This window comes from Peromyscus leucopus, chromosome 1, assembly GCF_004664715.2.
Source record: "Peromyscus leucopus breed LL Stock chromosome 1, UCI_PerLeu_2.1, whole genome shotgun sequence".
Classification (NCBI taxonomy): Eukaryota; Metazoa; Chordata; class Mammalia; order Rodentia; family Cricetidae; genus Peromyscus; species Peromyscus leucopus.
The window spans coordinates 189,122,788-189,138,656 of NC_051063.1; the positions used below are offsets into that span (position 1 = coordinate 189,122,788).

Genomic DNA, 15,869 nt, shown 5'->3' on the forward strand with positions numbered 1-15,869 from the left:
TTTTCTTTGCATATACTTGTTCGGGCTCATCTGCTTTGGGTATTTGGCATCACCTACTTTGGGTTTTGAAGTAAAGCTAGCTTTGTATGATGGCTTCCTGACATTACTTTTCTTTGTTTTTCATGCAATATTCTCCTTGTGGTATTATCAGGTTTGTGTAAAGGAAAGGAGAATTCTGTGCTGAATCTCTCCAATCTGCAGACACTGTTAGAGGAAACTCTTCCTGCTTTAGTCTCAGCACTGCTTAATGCCTTTCCTAGTTTTATAACTTAGAGGGTTGAATCATTCACTTGTGTATTTTTCTTCTTCATTTCAATTCTTTTGCATGTGACCATCCACAGTATTCTGTAAGTTAACTCTGATGCCATTGGGATACACTGCAATAGCCTTTTTTCATCTCTAGTTTTATTACGTGGGGATTCATTCTTTCAGTTTGGACTAGGTAAAAAATGGTTCATCAGCACTTTTGTCAGTTCACAGAAACAAGTCTGTTTTCTTGACTCATTGTATAGTCAGTTGTCTAGTCTATTTCATGAATTTCTATACAACTTTTCTAATATATTACTGTATACTATTTCAGATTGACTTGTTCTTATTCTTGTAAGCACTCATCCATATAATTATGGGCAAATATCTTTCACAACCAGTGTCAATTGATACCAAAACTTCTCAGTGTATCATTGTCACCCATTTCTGTGTCATTGTTTTTCATTAGCTGGCACTCTAAGAAAGTATCTTCAGTTCTCCATGAATTCTGTTTCACTGTTCATTGATTTAAGTTTCCACAAAAGCTAATTAAGGAAAAATAAACAGTGCTGCAGAGGTGGCTCCGCAGGTAGGGGCACTTGTTGTTCTCGAAGTTTCCAGGTTCAGTTCCATGTACTTGCATGGTGACATAACTCAGCTTCCAAAGTATTTATTTGCACTCTTAATGGCTGATGCAGGCACTTCATGCACAAGGTGCACAGATCTACCTGCAGGAAAATAAACATGCACATAAAGTTAAAATGCATAAATCTTAAGAAAAACAATAAATGATCTAGAGGTGTCACCATAAGGATACAAGATAGCAGGACAGGAAAGAACATGGAGGCATCACTGCTAGTGTGAGAGTAAGTATGGAGCCTGGATACATGATTCCAAATGGCTAAACTCAAATTAATGTTAAGTCAGTGATATGTATTGGTTTCTTTTGTTATGGGAATTTCATTCATATGTATATTATGTGTTTGATCAAATTCACTCCCTATCTCTCAGCTCTAATTACCCAGTCCTGTGATAAGTCCTTACATCTCCATATTCACATTTTGTTTAAAGTACTGAGTCCATGGCAGTCTTGCTGTATGCACATGAGCCACATCTCTGAAGAAAACTGACTCTGCCTCTTCCAAGGCTAAGAGTTGCCTATAATATCTCAGGTAGTCAGTCCTGTGATAATCTGTTTCACTTCTGCTGGGATTTGAGCTGGGTTAATCTTGGACAAGTTTTTTGCATGCAGACACAGCTGCCATGGAATCAGGTGTACAGTGAAATTCATTTGACAGTTACGGAAACCAGTTCAGCTACGTCTATGCTATAATTTCATCACAACCCTGAGTGCCATGGTGACATGAATAAACTCTTCATATCACAGCAGAATGGATCCATGGGGCAGCCTGGGGAAAGTCACCATGAAACTGGGCAGTGGTGGGAACAACAGCTGGCATTCAGGCAACCATGGACCTGCTCAGGTCAGAGGAGCTGCAGTGCTGGCAAACAGACAGTAACAGGATCAAGGATGTGATCAGTTCACTGCTGCTGTTAGTAAGTCATGGAATCTGATATTCAGCTATGGGTATCTTAATTCTCTTGGAAAATTTTAGATCATGTGAACTTATCCTGATGTTTTCATTCATCTTATGATTGGCAGGATGTTTACAGAAGCATGATCTGGTACAGAATTTGCAAACTATGTTGTCTGCTAATCTAGTTATCTTTGCTCTTGTGGCAGTTATAAACTCCTGGGATTTAAATTCATCCAATCTTTCTAACTCTCCTGTTTTAACATTTGCGTATTCAAGAGAGTGGCCTTTCCCCATGGCATCTAGGCATTCCTAGAGAGCTTTTTAGATATAAGTCAAATAAAATGCCACTGCAGATTTTAATGAATCAGAAAGTATATTTTAGCAAGTTTTACAGCTGTGGCTGTAAACATTAACATTTACTAAGCAAACTATTTTCTCCAGTTGATTTTTCATCTGGGATTTACACAGGATAGGATGTAAATACAGCATTCAGAAATGTGTTTTCATGTGTGTAATGCTTAATATTCCATCCTAGAGTCTGGAGAAGTGCAGTATGCATGCAAACTCTGAAAGGATATTAGGTCACACTTTTTACAGTTATAAAATGCACTATAGGTAGGACAAACTTAGAAGCATCTCTTAAATAATCTTCGTCATTCAACTCTATGAGCAACATTGGCTCCAATGGTCTATTGGCTCCTTTTTCTGAGAAAAGCACTCTTCCCATAACACATGACCAAAATGGCCTGGTGTAGCTTTATTTTGTTGACTAACTATATCACTCTATTGCTGTGTCTGGCTCAGATTTTACCACGTACAACAACCTAGTCCCACAAGGGATCTGCCTGTCTCTGCCTCCTGAGTGCTGGGTTTAAAGCAGTGCAGGAACACAGATGGTTCAAGCACTCACTTCTTTTGTTTTTAGTTTCATGATGTGTTGGCAGTCAGTGCTGTGACCGTGGACTACTCTCAGGAGGAGGGCAATGCTTGAACCCACTCACCTGGCACTGCACAGAGCTTGGATGTGCTGGAAGTGCGGCAGTCTGGTTTTTGTGTGTGAGAATAATTCTTCCATTCTGCATTTCTCCTACTCAGGATTCCAACTACTCTGCAAGTACGTGAGCTTTGTGTGAATGAGTCTCCCGTCTCACAGTGGAAAGTGAAATTCTCAGAGAAGAAAGTGTAACTGTTTGTGCTCTGAGGGGGAAGGTTTCTCCAGTGCAAGTATTTCATCTCTACACAGGGGAAGGTTTCAACATTGAAAGTGTTACAGATCTGAAGGAGATTTTCCCATTGCAAGTGCTACAGTTCTGCTTCTTAGGGAAGGTTTCCCCAATGTAAGTATTAAAGCTTGGAAGGGAAAGGTATTCTTGAAGGTGGGCAGCAAAGAATACCCCACGTCACACTGCACAACAAACTTAACACAAGAGGTTTATTGAGGGGTGAACCTAGGTGTGTGTCTGCCTCTGCTCTGGCAAGAAACATTACAGAACTGAGCACAAGATGGTTTACAAAGCATATCTGGGGTACAAATCTTTCTGGGGTGGAGATTGGTAGGTTTTCAAGTCCAGAGCTTGTGCTTTGTACTCTGTAGGGCAGAGCTTGGGTGCCTGTATCTGTAGGCACTGTGTCTGCCAGTTAGAGTGTTGTATGTGTGGATCCTGGTGGTTGGAATTTCTCAGTGGTTGAGTCTGGCCAGTAGCATGCCTCAATGACCTTACTTTCCACCTGTTGTTTACTATTGAGATCAGGGATCGGGAAAGGTTGAGGACAATATCACTAGACTACTTCCTGCTTAATGGGTGCATTGATGTCCTATTAGTACCATCTTAGCCATCACCATCAGGGTATAAGCCTCTGGCTTCATAACTAGGTAGTCCTGTAATAGCAATGCATTAAAAGTCTACTGAGAGATCTTTTGTTCCTGTTGTTGAAGAAGTCTAGATAAGTTTATAAGGCAGGGTGTGACTAGTAGGATTAAGAACAGGAGGAAAAGGAGGTTAAGAAGTTTAATAGCCAGTTCCATATTGGGCTGTCAATGATTCACTGGCCAGTGGCTCAAGCTGTTTCTTACGTTTTTGGAGACCAGTCTGGAGTTGTCAGATCCTATCTTTTGCTATATCTGACTGGTTGTCACAGAAGCGCCATTCCTCCTTAAGGAAGAGATAAAGATGACCTGTCTCTGCTGTTGGTAAATTTAATTCTAGCCAATTTTGTAGCGCTATGTTGACCAGTGAGTCTGTTTTGCCTTGGAGGGTAAGGATGGTCTGAGCTACCCGTTGGAGTTCTGGAAAGGATTCTTCACCAAGTACCACTGTAGCATGAATCTTAAAGAGTCTTATTAACAAAAACAAACCCAAGACCAGTTATTGGGGTGAATGCTGGAAGATCAGAGAAGCAGAACAAGCCACAGCTACCTCACCTTGACAATTCCTCAGCTGATCCTGTTTCCTCAGACTGGAAGCTTCTGAGTCCTCATCCAAATGGATCTCAGCTGGACTACTGCTAAAAGCCTAAAAGCTTAACCAGCTCTGGTTCCTGGTCCTCACGCCTTATATACCTTTCTGCTTTCTGCCATCACTTTCTGGGGTTAAAGGCGTGAGCAACCATGCCTGGCTGTTTCCAGTATGGCTTTTTTTTTTTTTTTTTTTGGTTTTTCGAGACAGGGTTTCTCTATGTAGCTTTGTGCCTTTCCTGGAACTCACTTGGTAGCCCAGGCTGGCCTCGAACTCACAGAGATCCGCCTGCCTCTGCCTCCCGAGTGCTGGGATTAAAGGCGTGCGCCACCACCACCCAGCTCTCCAGTATGCCTTTAAACTCACAGAAACCCGGATGGTTCTCTGCCTCCAGAAGGCTAGGATTAAAGGTGTGAGTGCCACCATTTTCTGGCCTCTATGTCTGTCTAGTGGCTGTTATGTTCTCTGACCCTAGATAAGTTTATTAGGGTACACAATATTTTGGGGAACACAATATCACCACATACCACTCCTAATTTTGGAAAAAGGAACACCAGGGTGCAAGTTCCAGATCACCCAGCAGGTAGGCAGCAGTAAACCTGATTGCTGCAGAGGATGGAGGCATTTGAAAATTCAGACATTAGGGCTGGCTCACAGTGCTCACAGTCAAAGCATTATTATTGTCTGAGGCATCAGTGTGCCCATAAAGTGTATCCTTGAGGGGTTTAAATAGTCTTTAGTACTGAAGAGGGATATGGGAGATATAAGAGTTGGTAGTGGTAATTGGCTCAGAGAAGTTAATGAGAGGCAAGGTGGTTGTATGGGTTTCGATTCAGATTCACAAGAGTCATGGGAAGAACACATAGGGCATCTTAAGGATTTCTTTAACCTTCCAGCTGCAGGAGGATTCAGCATCTTTGTGGACTGAGACACCTTCCCTTAGCCCAGGGCATTTTTGTTGTTCTCCAAATTTACATTTTTTATTTTATGTATTTATTTATTTTTGGCTTTTCAAGACACAGTTTCTCTCTGTAACAATCCTGGCTGTCCTGCAACTCACTTTGTAAACCAAGCTGGCCTCAAACTCACTGAGATCCACCTCTAAGTGCTGGGATTAAAGTTGTGGGCCACCACCACCTGCCCCAAATTTATGTTTCTAGTAAGTTGATTTCCATATCCTTAAACAACATCCAAAAGGACAATACTAAGTACAGATACTCAATTAAGGAATATTACAGTGTGCTGGATTTTTCCCAGACAAGTTTTGCATAGGTTTTGTACCCTAGGGAAACTCTTAGACAAGATTCACATAGAGGTCAACAAAAGAAACAAAAATTAACTGAGAAACAAAAGATAGATAAAGGCTAGGTGTTAGCACTTTGGAGCCAGGCCAGATGTAACTCAGTGGGAATTCTATCATAGGTAAAAAGATCTCGTAGTCCAATGGGTGAGGCTACAAATGGTGGTCAAGAGTTGAACGTGGGAGGTACACACAACCAGCAGTCTCCAAAGTGGCTAGGCAGAGTGATAACCAGAAGCTGATAAGCAATTAGGACAGTCCAGATTTGTCCCATGGTATTTGCATGACTGATATGAGTGCCTCTGTAAGTTTCTGGCCACTGTTTACAGTAATCTTTCTTTTGGTCATAGGGAAAACCAGCATAGAGGGTAGCACCAGTCAAAGAGAGTTGTAGGGGGCTGAATTAACCTTTGACAGACTGATGGCAATTTCCTGACACCATTAGGATGGGTTGTTGGGTCTCTTGGACATTAAATATCCATAAGAAACAGCACATGTAAATAGGAAGGAATAGAGAAGGAGAGAAGATTAGATACAAAAGATTTTCATGTCATTTGTGCATTGGCAGAAATTGTCAACATTGAAAGTCTAGCATGTCAATTTTAGCCTTTGAACTGTTCTGAGGCCACACTATAGTAACAGAGCAGGGCTTTAATACCTTAGTCCATTGAGAAGAGAGGCAGGGTTGCAAAACCAACTCCACCCAGAGAAGTTTCTATATGTTCTAAGTAGGAGCTGAGAAGCAAGAGAAAACTCCAGCAGGGAATAAATAAGTTCTGAGACTTGCAAGACAGAGCAGAGAGAGTTTATAATTGAACTATTCAGCTTACTTAGCCTCTCTGCTTATATTTCTTTCTAGAACCTCTGTTCTGTTCAATTTTCTACATGGTTCTTTATTTGTAGGACCATACTGTCTGTCTCTTGTGCCTCTTTTATGACATATGATCAGATCCTGTGATGCCCCAAGAAATACTCCTTCTTGGAGATCATTTTAAAATTTGTGATGTTCCTGTGTCGATGTAACTATTTCCATATGTACATTTGTGGAAAATACCAGTATTTCCCTTATAGGATTGCAACAGTTCTGCTAATTGCTGTTAGTAATGTAACCATGTGCAGGATAGTTTTATGTCAACTTGTCACAGGTTAGAGTTATCAGAGAGGAGAAGACCTCAATTGAGAAAATGCCTCCATAAAAATTGGCTATAGGGTATTTTCTTAATGAGTGATTGGTGAGGAATGTACAGTCTATTGTGGGTGGTTCCATTCCTGGGCTTGTGGTCCTGCCTTCTATAAGAAAGCAGGCTGAATAAGTCATGGGAAACAAGCCAGTCAGCAACACTTCTTCATGGCTTCTGCACCAGCTCCTGCCTCCTGGTTCCTGCCATGTTTCAGCTCCTGTCCTAACCACCTTCAATGGTGAATGGTGACATGGAAGTGTGAACCAAATAAGCTATTACCTGTCCAACTTGCAATTGGGTCATAGTGTTCCATGGCAGACATAGAAAACCTCACAAAGACAAACCAAACATACCATTTTGTTCATCAGTCAATGTGCATGGAAGTCTATTTCTTTGCATACTATTTTTCATTTTTCTTCTGAATTCTTAATTTCTTTATAGAAGTAAATTCATCATTATTTAGCATTACTCTTAATTCTTTGGGAAGCAGCCTGAATGTCTTTAATTTCTTTGCAAATTGTCTTATTAATAAATAGGAATGGTAGTGATGTTTGTTTGTTTTGTTCCTTTTAATTATTACATAAAACACTTATCAAATCTAAGATTTTCCCATGGTGAATGTGGCAAGTTTTGTTTGTGATCACATCATCATTAAAAAGGAATTTGATGACTTTCTTACCTGTTCATCCTTAATTTTTTATTCAGATTTCTCCAGTTAATAAGACTGGAGATTGTATGCACCTTCCTCTCCTTACGGTTTTCCAGCTAATGCTGTTCATCTTTCCTGTTGTACTCTTGGCATTGCTGTAGCACACTTGTCCTTTCCTTTGTTCAGCTGTATTCCATTTCTTCCTGTTACCTTTAGGAGTTTATCATAAAATCTATTGGTTTGTCTTATGGCATTTTTTTTTTTTTTGAGCTGAGGATCGAACTCAGGGCCTTGCGCTTGCTAGACAAGTGCTCTACCACTGAGCTAAATCCCCAACCTGTCTTATGGCATTTCTATTCTATTGGGATTTTCATATCATGGGGCTTATATTTGTTATGTGATTTTTTTTTCATATTCTGGTTGGTAATATTACTGGTATTAATTTGTTTCTTTCTAGTTAATAATGGTAGTTTTCCTTGTTGGATAGTTTGTTACTCCCCAACTGTCCTCTATTCATTAATTTCTTATATAAAATGCATTATTTCCTGTGTTCTCATGGATAATTTCTCAAGATTTTTCTGTCTACACTTTGCCTCTAATGATGGTTTACAGTGTTGCTTGATTAGGTGACCTGTGCTGTTTTATAACCTTCTTTATGTATCCTTTCTTCTCCAAGAATTTTAAGAGCTCATTTTTTCTGGATGCAATGATAAGGTTCATAGTCATTTTCTTTCCCCATTCTAAATGTGTTCTTTGATTCTCCCCTATGTATAGGAATGTTGAAAAGTTTTCTGATATCATTTTGGTTTTAAATCCTTTTATGTGGTTTGGCATTATCCATAACAGAGTTGTATTAATTTTAGCTTTGTATTTTTGACATCTTGATGTGAAGTTTCAATAAGAATTCCAGTCTTTGTTTCTGAGAGAGAAACTGAGAGAAGAGCAACAAGAAGAATGAATGCTTCTGTGATAAATGCTCCCCAGGTCAGTGTCATGTCCACATTTCTTTTAAATTGTTTTTATTATTGAATCCATTCAAGATGTTAATTTCTCTACCTCTGGTAATATTGTCTAAAAGTCTTTATTTTCTATGATTTTTCTTTGTTTTTTTTTTTTTCTCTGATCATCAAGAGTAAGTCTTTAGATCATTCATCTACATAACACAGCCTGGTTCCATTATATTTTTCACTCTGTTTTAAACTGTGAGGACAAATTTTCATTGAATTAATACCTACCATTCTGAAAGAGAATCTATTCTAAATGGTGCTCATAGAATATATTGATGGCCAGTTTCGACATAGAATGGTCTTGTGTCCTTTTATATTCATGAGGAAGAAAGGTTTCATGTGCCTCATAGATTGCATTTCTTGGATGGTCAGAATCCAGAAACATGCTTATGAGTGTTTACATGCAAATACATTGACCTTCATCTTTCACTGACATCATTGAACAATTTATGCAAAACTACAATCAGAAGAGACTCACTGTCTTTAATCCAAATAGTAAATACTACAGTACCCTAGAGAGTATGTTGTGGAAAGAATAAAGTATCTTTCTCTTTCCATAAAATTGATTTGTCAGTGAGGATCCTGGTTTCTCTTTTTGGCATTTTGTGTCAGTGATTATGGGTGTGTTGACACCTGAAGTCATCTGTCTCAGGAGAGGTTCTGTACAGTTCTCAGTGGTAAGTTCTCAATAGACAGATGATTATTTTCTGTTTCTCTTTTTACTTTTCTTAAGGGTGATAGCACTACCTTTTAATTCTATCGTGAAATATATTCCTAAGAATTTTCTAGACAGCATTGACTTGTTGCTGTGCTTCAGGCATCAATTTTCAAGCATCAGTGGATGTCCCTCTTAATTACTTTGCTGTCTCTCTTTTTTGGAGGAAGAAAATTCCTTCTACCCTGAAGCTATTTTTTTTGGGGGGGGGTAGGGAAAAATTTTTAAGAGTAGTGGTGATGGTTCTATTTCTTTCTCTACAATAATATTCTATGTATGTACAGGAATGTTCATATGCATATTTTTATGTACACTGCATGATGTATTATGCTAACTGGATGCCTGTGGTTGGCACCAAACCCTTGGCACTGAAGTCAGGCATTGTCAGTAGCTGCCATATGTGTAGAGATAAAATTATGTTTATCTTCAGAAACAGCAAGTGCCTTTAACCTCTGAGTCATTTCCCAGACCACGGGTTTACATTTTTGTGCACATTTGTGACAAAGACAGTATATAACCTTGCATCTTCTAGTTTTCAACAGTGAAGAAAGAATTACAGGTGATAATTATCTATGCAACCCAAAATACTGCTAAATGAATGAGCTCTAATACTGAAGAAATGAATTAAGTTGAAATTAGAGGACTCAAATTTTCCACTGATCCAATCTCATGAGAAATAATGTATCCAAAATTAATGAAGTTATTATGATCATCACTCAATTTAATACATTATTTTCATTCACAGAAAATTTTTTTACTTCATTTGAATGCATTGTCACGTCATTTATTTACACACGTCTCATTCTATAGTGCAATGGCATATAGAATTCATTGAATTGTTATAATCTGTATTATTTGTATCTACTTTAGAAAAATTTAAATAATATTAATACCATCTAATGTTGACATTTCAGTTTGCTTCATGGTTGTGAAGATATTCTCATAAAATAACTTCACAAAGTATTTGATTCTGTGTGTTGTTTGGGATATTGAATGTGTGCATTGATGTTACAGTGCTTACTCTTTAAAGAAAAAGCTCTTATTTTAATTCACCCATGATTCCTGCACTCTGTATTCTACCTATTTGTTCTAGAAAAGGTGTAGCACCATACCTGTGCCTCAGGATCTGAATTGAGCATTTTAGAATAAAGTAAGGTGAGACCCAGCCGCAAATAGGATCGATTTAGTGGTCAATATTTGAGCAAGGTCAACAGTTGTAGAATTTGGGAAAATAGTTTTGTTCATCATAACTTGGCCATCAGAGATGTGACACTAGGGTCCTGTTTGATATGAACATGTAAAGGTACATTCCACCCTCTAGTGCTTAAATGCATTTATTATATAGCCTAAAAGTTGACTGATTTTGAAACTGTTATGTTGTCCTGTTTTCACAGGGATTAAAAATACAGTAAAGACTGACTATTTCACAAAGTATCTCTCATTAAAATTAAATATTATGTTTGTCAGTATATTTGTCTAAGTGTGTGTATGCATGATATGTATGCCTCCTGCTTGTAAAGTTCAGGTGAGTGCATTGGCTCTTATAGAACTGGGGTTAAAATCTGTTGTATATTATTATACATTGTCTACCTAAGAGCAACAATGCTTAACTTCTGACACATCTCTACAGAACTTCTGTAATACTTTTGTCATTGATTAATTGCTATGCTTCATGTGCATTATGAAACTGTCTCTAATTCTTTAGATATCTTTTATTTAGGAAAGCATTTTGTGCAGAAGTACATGATAATTAGGTGATTTTCCATTACAGAGTCAATTAACATTCAGGGATGTGGCTGTGGACCTCTCACAGGAGGAATGGGAATGTCTAGACTGTGTTCAGAGGGCATTGTACATGGATGTGATGCTGGAGAATTACAACAATCTTGTCTTTGTAGGTAAGAATGTTCTTCTACAATTCCTGATTTATCCTTTGTATTTATATACTTTGTGTATATGTAAACTCTTTGAACTGTATAGAGACTCCTAACACTAAGGGAAATTCTGGGTATCAACAAACCTTTTTTCATGATGTTTCCTTTTCATTTTTCTGTGTTCTCTGGAAGAGTAACCAAATGTTATATACTGTGTAATCTCTCTAGCCCTCTTATGTAGTTTTTGATGAAAACTTCAAAATTTAAAAAAAGTTGTATATTCAGGGCAAGGAACTGTATTACAGTACACATAATAATTGGAATATTTTGATTTTAGTATTAAAGTACTCATTTCTGATTTTAAAAATTTCAGTTGGTTATAAGTAGAGAAAGAGCTGTTGTTTGTGAGAATGTTGTTCTTTTATTTAATTTTTGAAACATGGTCTCTCTGTGGAAAATTACTTTCCACCTCCTCATGCCTTAAAACACCATGGAAAATTCAAAGGGGACCAACTGCCACAGCATGATTTTAACCTAGCACTTTGAATACTGAAGCAAGAGGGTATGTTGAGTTCCATATCACCATGGGTTTTATATTGAGCTCCTATCTCAGCAGTGCCTCACAGTGTGACTCTGTCTCAAAATCATAAACAAGAAAATAGAGGATCATTGTTCATATGATCCTTTAGAGAGCTCCCTTGTCCAAGTTCTTTATTACTTGATCACCCGTTTTTCCTGCCTTCTGCAAGGTACAGTGTAGATAAGAATGAGAAACTTATTATTGGTCCCTGTGGTTTTATATATATATATATATATCAGATTGGAGGTTCTTATGAGCTTCCATTTAATGATTGTGAACCAGAAATTCCTCTGCTGGGAGTTTAATCCATGAGAATTTCTTTATGTGTCTTAGAAAAACATCACTTATTGAATCTTTAATTCATGCATTAACCCTGTCATCCCTAATTGTATTCATTTTCTAGAGAACCATTGCCTATGTGATAAATATGAGAAGGTCTTGGATCACGGCACAAAGCGTATTGTCTATGATCATGTGAATATCCAAGAGAAGCCTTTTCAGTGTAATGAGCTTGGCACAGTTATTCATGAATCTTCTGAAAGTACAACGTATGACAGAAATGACATTGCAGAAAACAGCAAGAAGGACAGATTTGTTAACTACAGACATGCCTCTGCTGAATCATTAAATATCAATAGACATGTAAGTGGGAATACTGGAGAAGAATCTTACAATTACAAAGAATGTGTAAACTCTTTAGATTCCTGCTCTGTCATTAGTCAACACCCAATAGTCCATACAACAAAAAAAGAACACAAAAACACAGAGTATGATAAATCTTTTGACTCTAAACATAATTTCATGCGGAAACAAACCAATAGTAGAAAGAAGCCACACCAATGCAGGAAATGTGGAAAATGCTTCAAGTTTTACTCAAGCCTCAGTAGACATCAGAGAGCTCATACTAGAGAGAAATCCTATAAATGTACAAAATGTAATAAATCCTTCCTGCATTTGTCCCAACTCAAAGTACATTACAAGATCCATTCCAGAGAAAAACCCTTCAAATGTACAGAATGTGGTAAATGCTTTTTTCATACATCAGACTTGGAAAGACATTACAGCATCCACACTGGAGAGAATACTTACAAATACAGTGATTGTGGCAAATCCTATATCTGCTGCTCAGATCTTACAAAACATCAGGAAACTCATGGAGGAGAGAGACTTTCCGAATGTAAACAAGGAACTGGGCCATTCTATACATGGTCACACCTTGAATACCAGTTTAGAACCTTTACAGAAGAGAAACTTTACATATGTAATGAATGTGGGAAATCCCTTTATACCTTTTCTGGTCTTAAAAGACATCAGAGAACTCACACAGGTGACAAACCTTATAAATGTGATGAATGTGAGAAGTGCTTTACTGCGAAAGGCAGTCTGAGAACTCATCAGAGAATACATACAGGAGAGAAACCTTACAAATGTGATGAATGTGACAAATCCTTTATCCAGAAAAGCCATTTTAGAATTCATCAGAGAATACATACAGGAGAGAAACTTTACAAATGTAGTGAATGTGAGAATCTCTTTATCTGTGTCTCTCATCTTAGAAGTCATCAGAGAATACATACAGGAGAGAAACCTTACAAATGTAGTGAATGTGAAAAATCTTTTACTCATCTTTCAGACCTTAGAAGACATCAGAAAGTTCATACAGGAGAGAAACCTTATAAGTGTAGTGAATGTGACAAATCCTTTACGAGGAAATTCTATCTTAGAACTCATCAGAGAATACATACAGGAGAGAAGCCTTACAAATGTAGTGAATGTGACAAATTCTTTACACAGGCCTCAGATCTTAGAAGACATCAGAAAATACATACAGGAGAGAAACCTTACCAGTGTAGTGAATGTGACAAATCCTTTACCCAGAAAAGCAGTCTTAGAACTCATCAGAGAATACATACAGGAGAGAAACCTTACAAGTGTAGTGAATGTGACAAATCCTTTATAAGTAAATTCTATCTTATAACTCATCAGAGAATACATACAGGAGAGAAACCTTACAAGTGTAGTGAGTGTGACAAATTCTTTACGAGGAAATTCCATCTTAGAACTCATCAGAGAATACATACAGGTGAGAAACCTTACAAATGTAGTGAATGTAACAAATCTTTTACCAGCAGCTCTGTTCTGAAAAAACATCAGAAAATACATACAGGAGAGAAACTTTACAAATGTAGTGAATGTGACAGATTCTTTTCCGAGAAATGCAATCTTAGAACTCATCAGAGAATTCATTCAGGAGAAAAGCCTTATAAATGTAGTCAATGTGGGAGATCCTTTAATCAGAGAGCCAGCCTTAGAGCACATCAAAACATCCATATAAGAGAAGCTTTGAGAATGTAATGTATGCAGAAAAGTTTTTACCTGATTCTCAAGTCTAAGAAAACACTTGAAAATTCATAGCTGGAGAGAAAAATTTCCATAGGAAATAATGTGGCATGTGCTTTTTCCAAGCTTTATCCTTAGCCACTCTTGAAGCTTCACACTGGAAAATCATTATGAACATGAGAAACTTGTGAAAACCTTTAGTAATGTTTGATCTTGGAAATAAGGGGTTATGTTGAGGGAAATTCTGATAGTGTGACAATGTATGAAAATTTTCATTAAAACTTTTTACTTGTTCAGCCTCAAATATTTCATACTGCAGACTACATGCAGAAGCATGAAGAATATGCTGTTTTATAACAGTTTTCCTAGAGACTGAAATGATCCATTCTGAAGGGAAGCTGAATAAGGCAGGAAATCCCCAAAACTGACAAGATTCCATATGTTTAACTCAAATAAAGAAACTCAGACAACCCATACCCCTTAGAAGAAGATTTGACACATTGAGTCACCAAGACTGGATGCTTTTATCCTGTAGATATGCCTATGGGTACTCTGGGAATCCAATATTCATTAGGTGTGGTTGTATTTTAATGATGGCAACTGTCTTTTTGTCCCTTTTGCTCTATCTAGTAAAATACTCCATCCCATATTCCTGTAAGGCAAATAAAGCTGATTGGTGCAACAAGTTACACTTGGCTCTGTTTTCAGTTTCCAGTTGTGCTGTGTGATGTATTTCTGTATGCTGTGAATATGTGTTGCTTTGATTGGTTGATAAGTAAAGCTGCATTGGCCTATGGCAGGGCAGAATGGAACCAGGTGGAAAAATCCAAGAGCGATATTAGGAGAGGAAAAAGGAGAGGAAGAAGATGCTGTGAGCCACCAGAAGTAGAAGTAAGATGTGAAAATACTGGTAAGCCACGGCTGTGGCGACTTATAGATTATTAGAAATGAGTGAATTTAAGATATAAGAACTAGCTACCAAGAAGCCTGAGCCACAGACCAAACAGTTTGTAAATAATATTAAGACTCTGAGTGATTATTTTGTAAGTGGCACCGGGACCGCTGGGCTGGGCAGAACCAGAGAAACCTTACGGCTACACAGTTGGGGTGAACAGGTGCATATATATGTTGCATCTCTCCAGGAATAATGTTTCCATAAAACGTGCTGAACTATAACACAAATCTTAAAAGGTCTTATTAATAAAAACAAACCCAGAGCCTGGTATTGGGGTGAACGCTGAAAGATCAGAGAAACAGAACAAGCCACAGCTAACCTCACCTTGCCAATTCCTCAGCTGACCCTGTTTCCTTGAACTGGAAGCCTCTGTGTCCTCATCCAAACAGATCTAAGCTGAACTGCTGCTAACAGCCTAAAAACTTAACCAGGCTCTAGTTCCTGGTCCTCATGCCTTATATACCTTTCTGCTTCCTGCCATCACTTCCTGGGATTAAAGGCATGTGCCACCATGCCTGGCTCAGTTTCCATTGTAGCTTTGAAATCACAGATCCGAATGGATCTCTACCTCTGGAATGCTAGGATTAAAGGTGTGTGTGCCAACTTTTTATGATGTGGTGGTATTGTGTTCCCTGAAATACTGTGCACACTAATAAATTTATCTGGGGTCAGAGAACAGAACAGCCACAATATTAAACATAGAGGATAGGCAGTGGTAGCACATTCCTTTAATCCTAGCATTCCAGAGGCAGAAATCTACCTGGATCTCTGTGTGTTCAAGGATACAGCCAAGCATGGTGACTCACGCCTTTAACCCAGAAAGTGAGCCTTTAATCCCAGGGAGTGATGGCAGAAAGCAGAAAGGTATATAAGGCGTGAGGACCAGAAACTAGAAGCTTTTAGCTGGTTAAGCTTTCAGGCTTTGGAGCAACAGTTCAGCTGACATTCATTTGGATAGGGACTCAGAGGCTTCCAGTCTCAGGAAACAGGATCAGCTGAGGAATTGTCGAGGTAAGGAAGCTGTGACT

The 15,869-nt window shown here is 38.2% G+C and overlaps 2 protein-coding genes across 2 annotated transcripts in view; one reads left to right on the forward strand and one right to left on the reverse strand.

Annotated features, from left to right (window-relative positions):
* Positions 1–14,575, forward strand: part of LOC114683971 (zinc finger protein 420-like) — a 37,092-nt gene extending 22,517 nt beyond the window's left edge. Inside the window, exons 4-6 of the mRNA XM_028858368.2 lie at positions 8,263–8,354; positions 10,864–10,990; positions 11,950–14,575. Of these exons, the coding sequence (XP_028714201.1) occupies positions 8,263–8,354; positions 10,864–10,990; positions 11,950–13,901 (2,171 nt within the window). The 3' untranslated portion in view covers positions 13,902–14,575. The remainder of the gene's footprint in view (positions 1–8,262; positions 8,355–10,863; positions 10,991–11,949) is intronic.
* Positions 1–15,869, reverse strand: part of LOC114683972 (zinc finger protein 420-like) — a 593,185-nt gene that overhangs the window by 439,347 nt on the left and 137,969 nt on the right. The window lies entirely within an intron of this gene.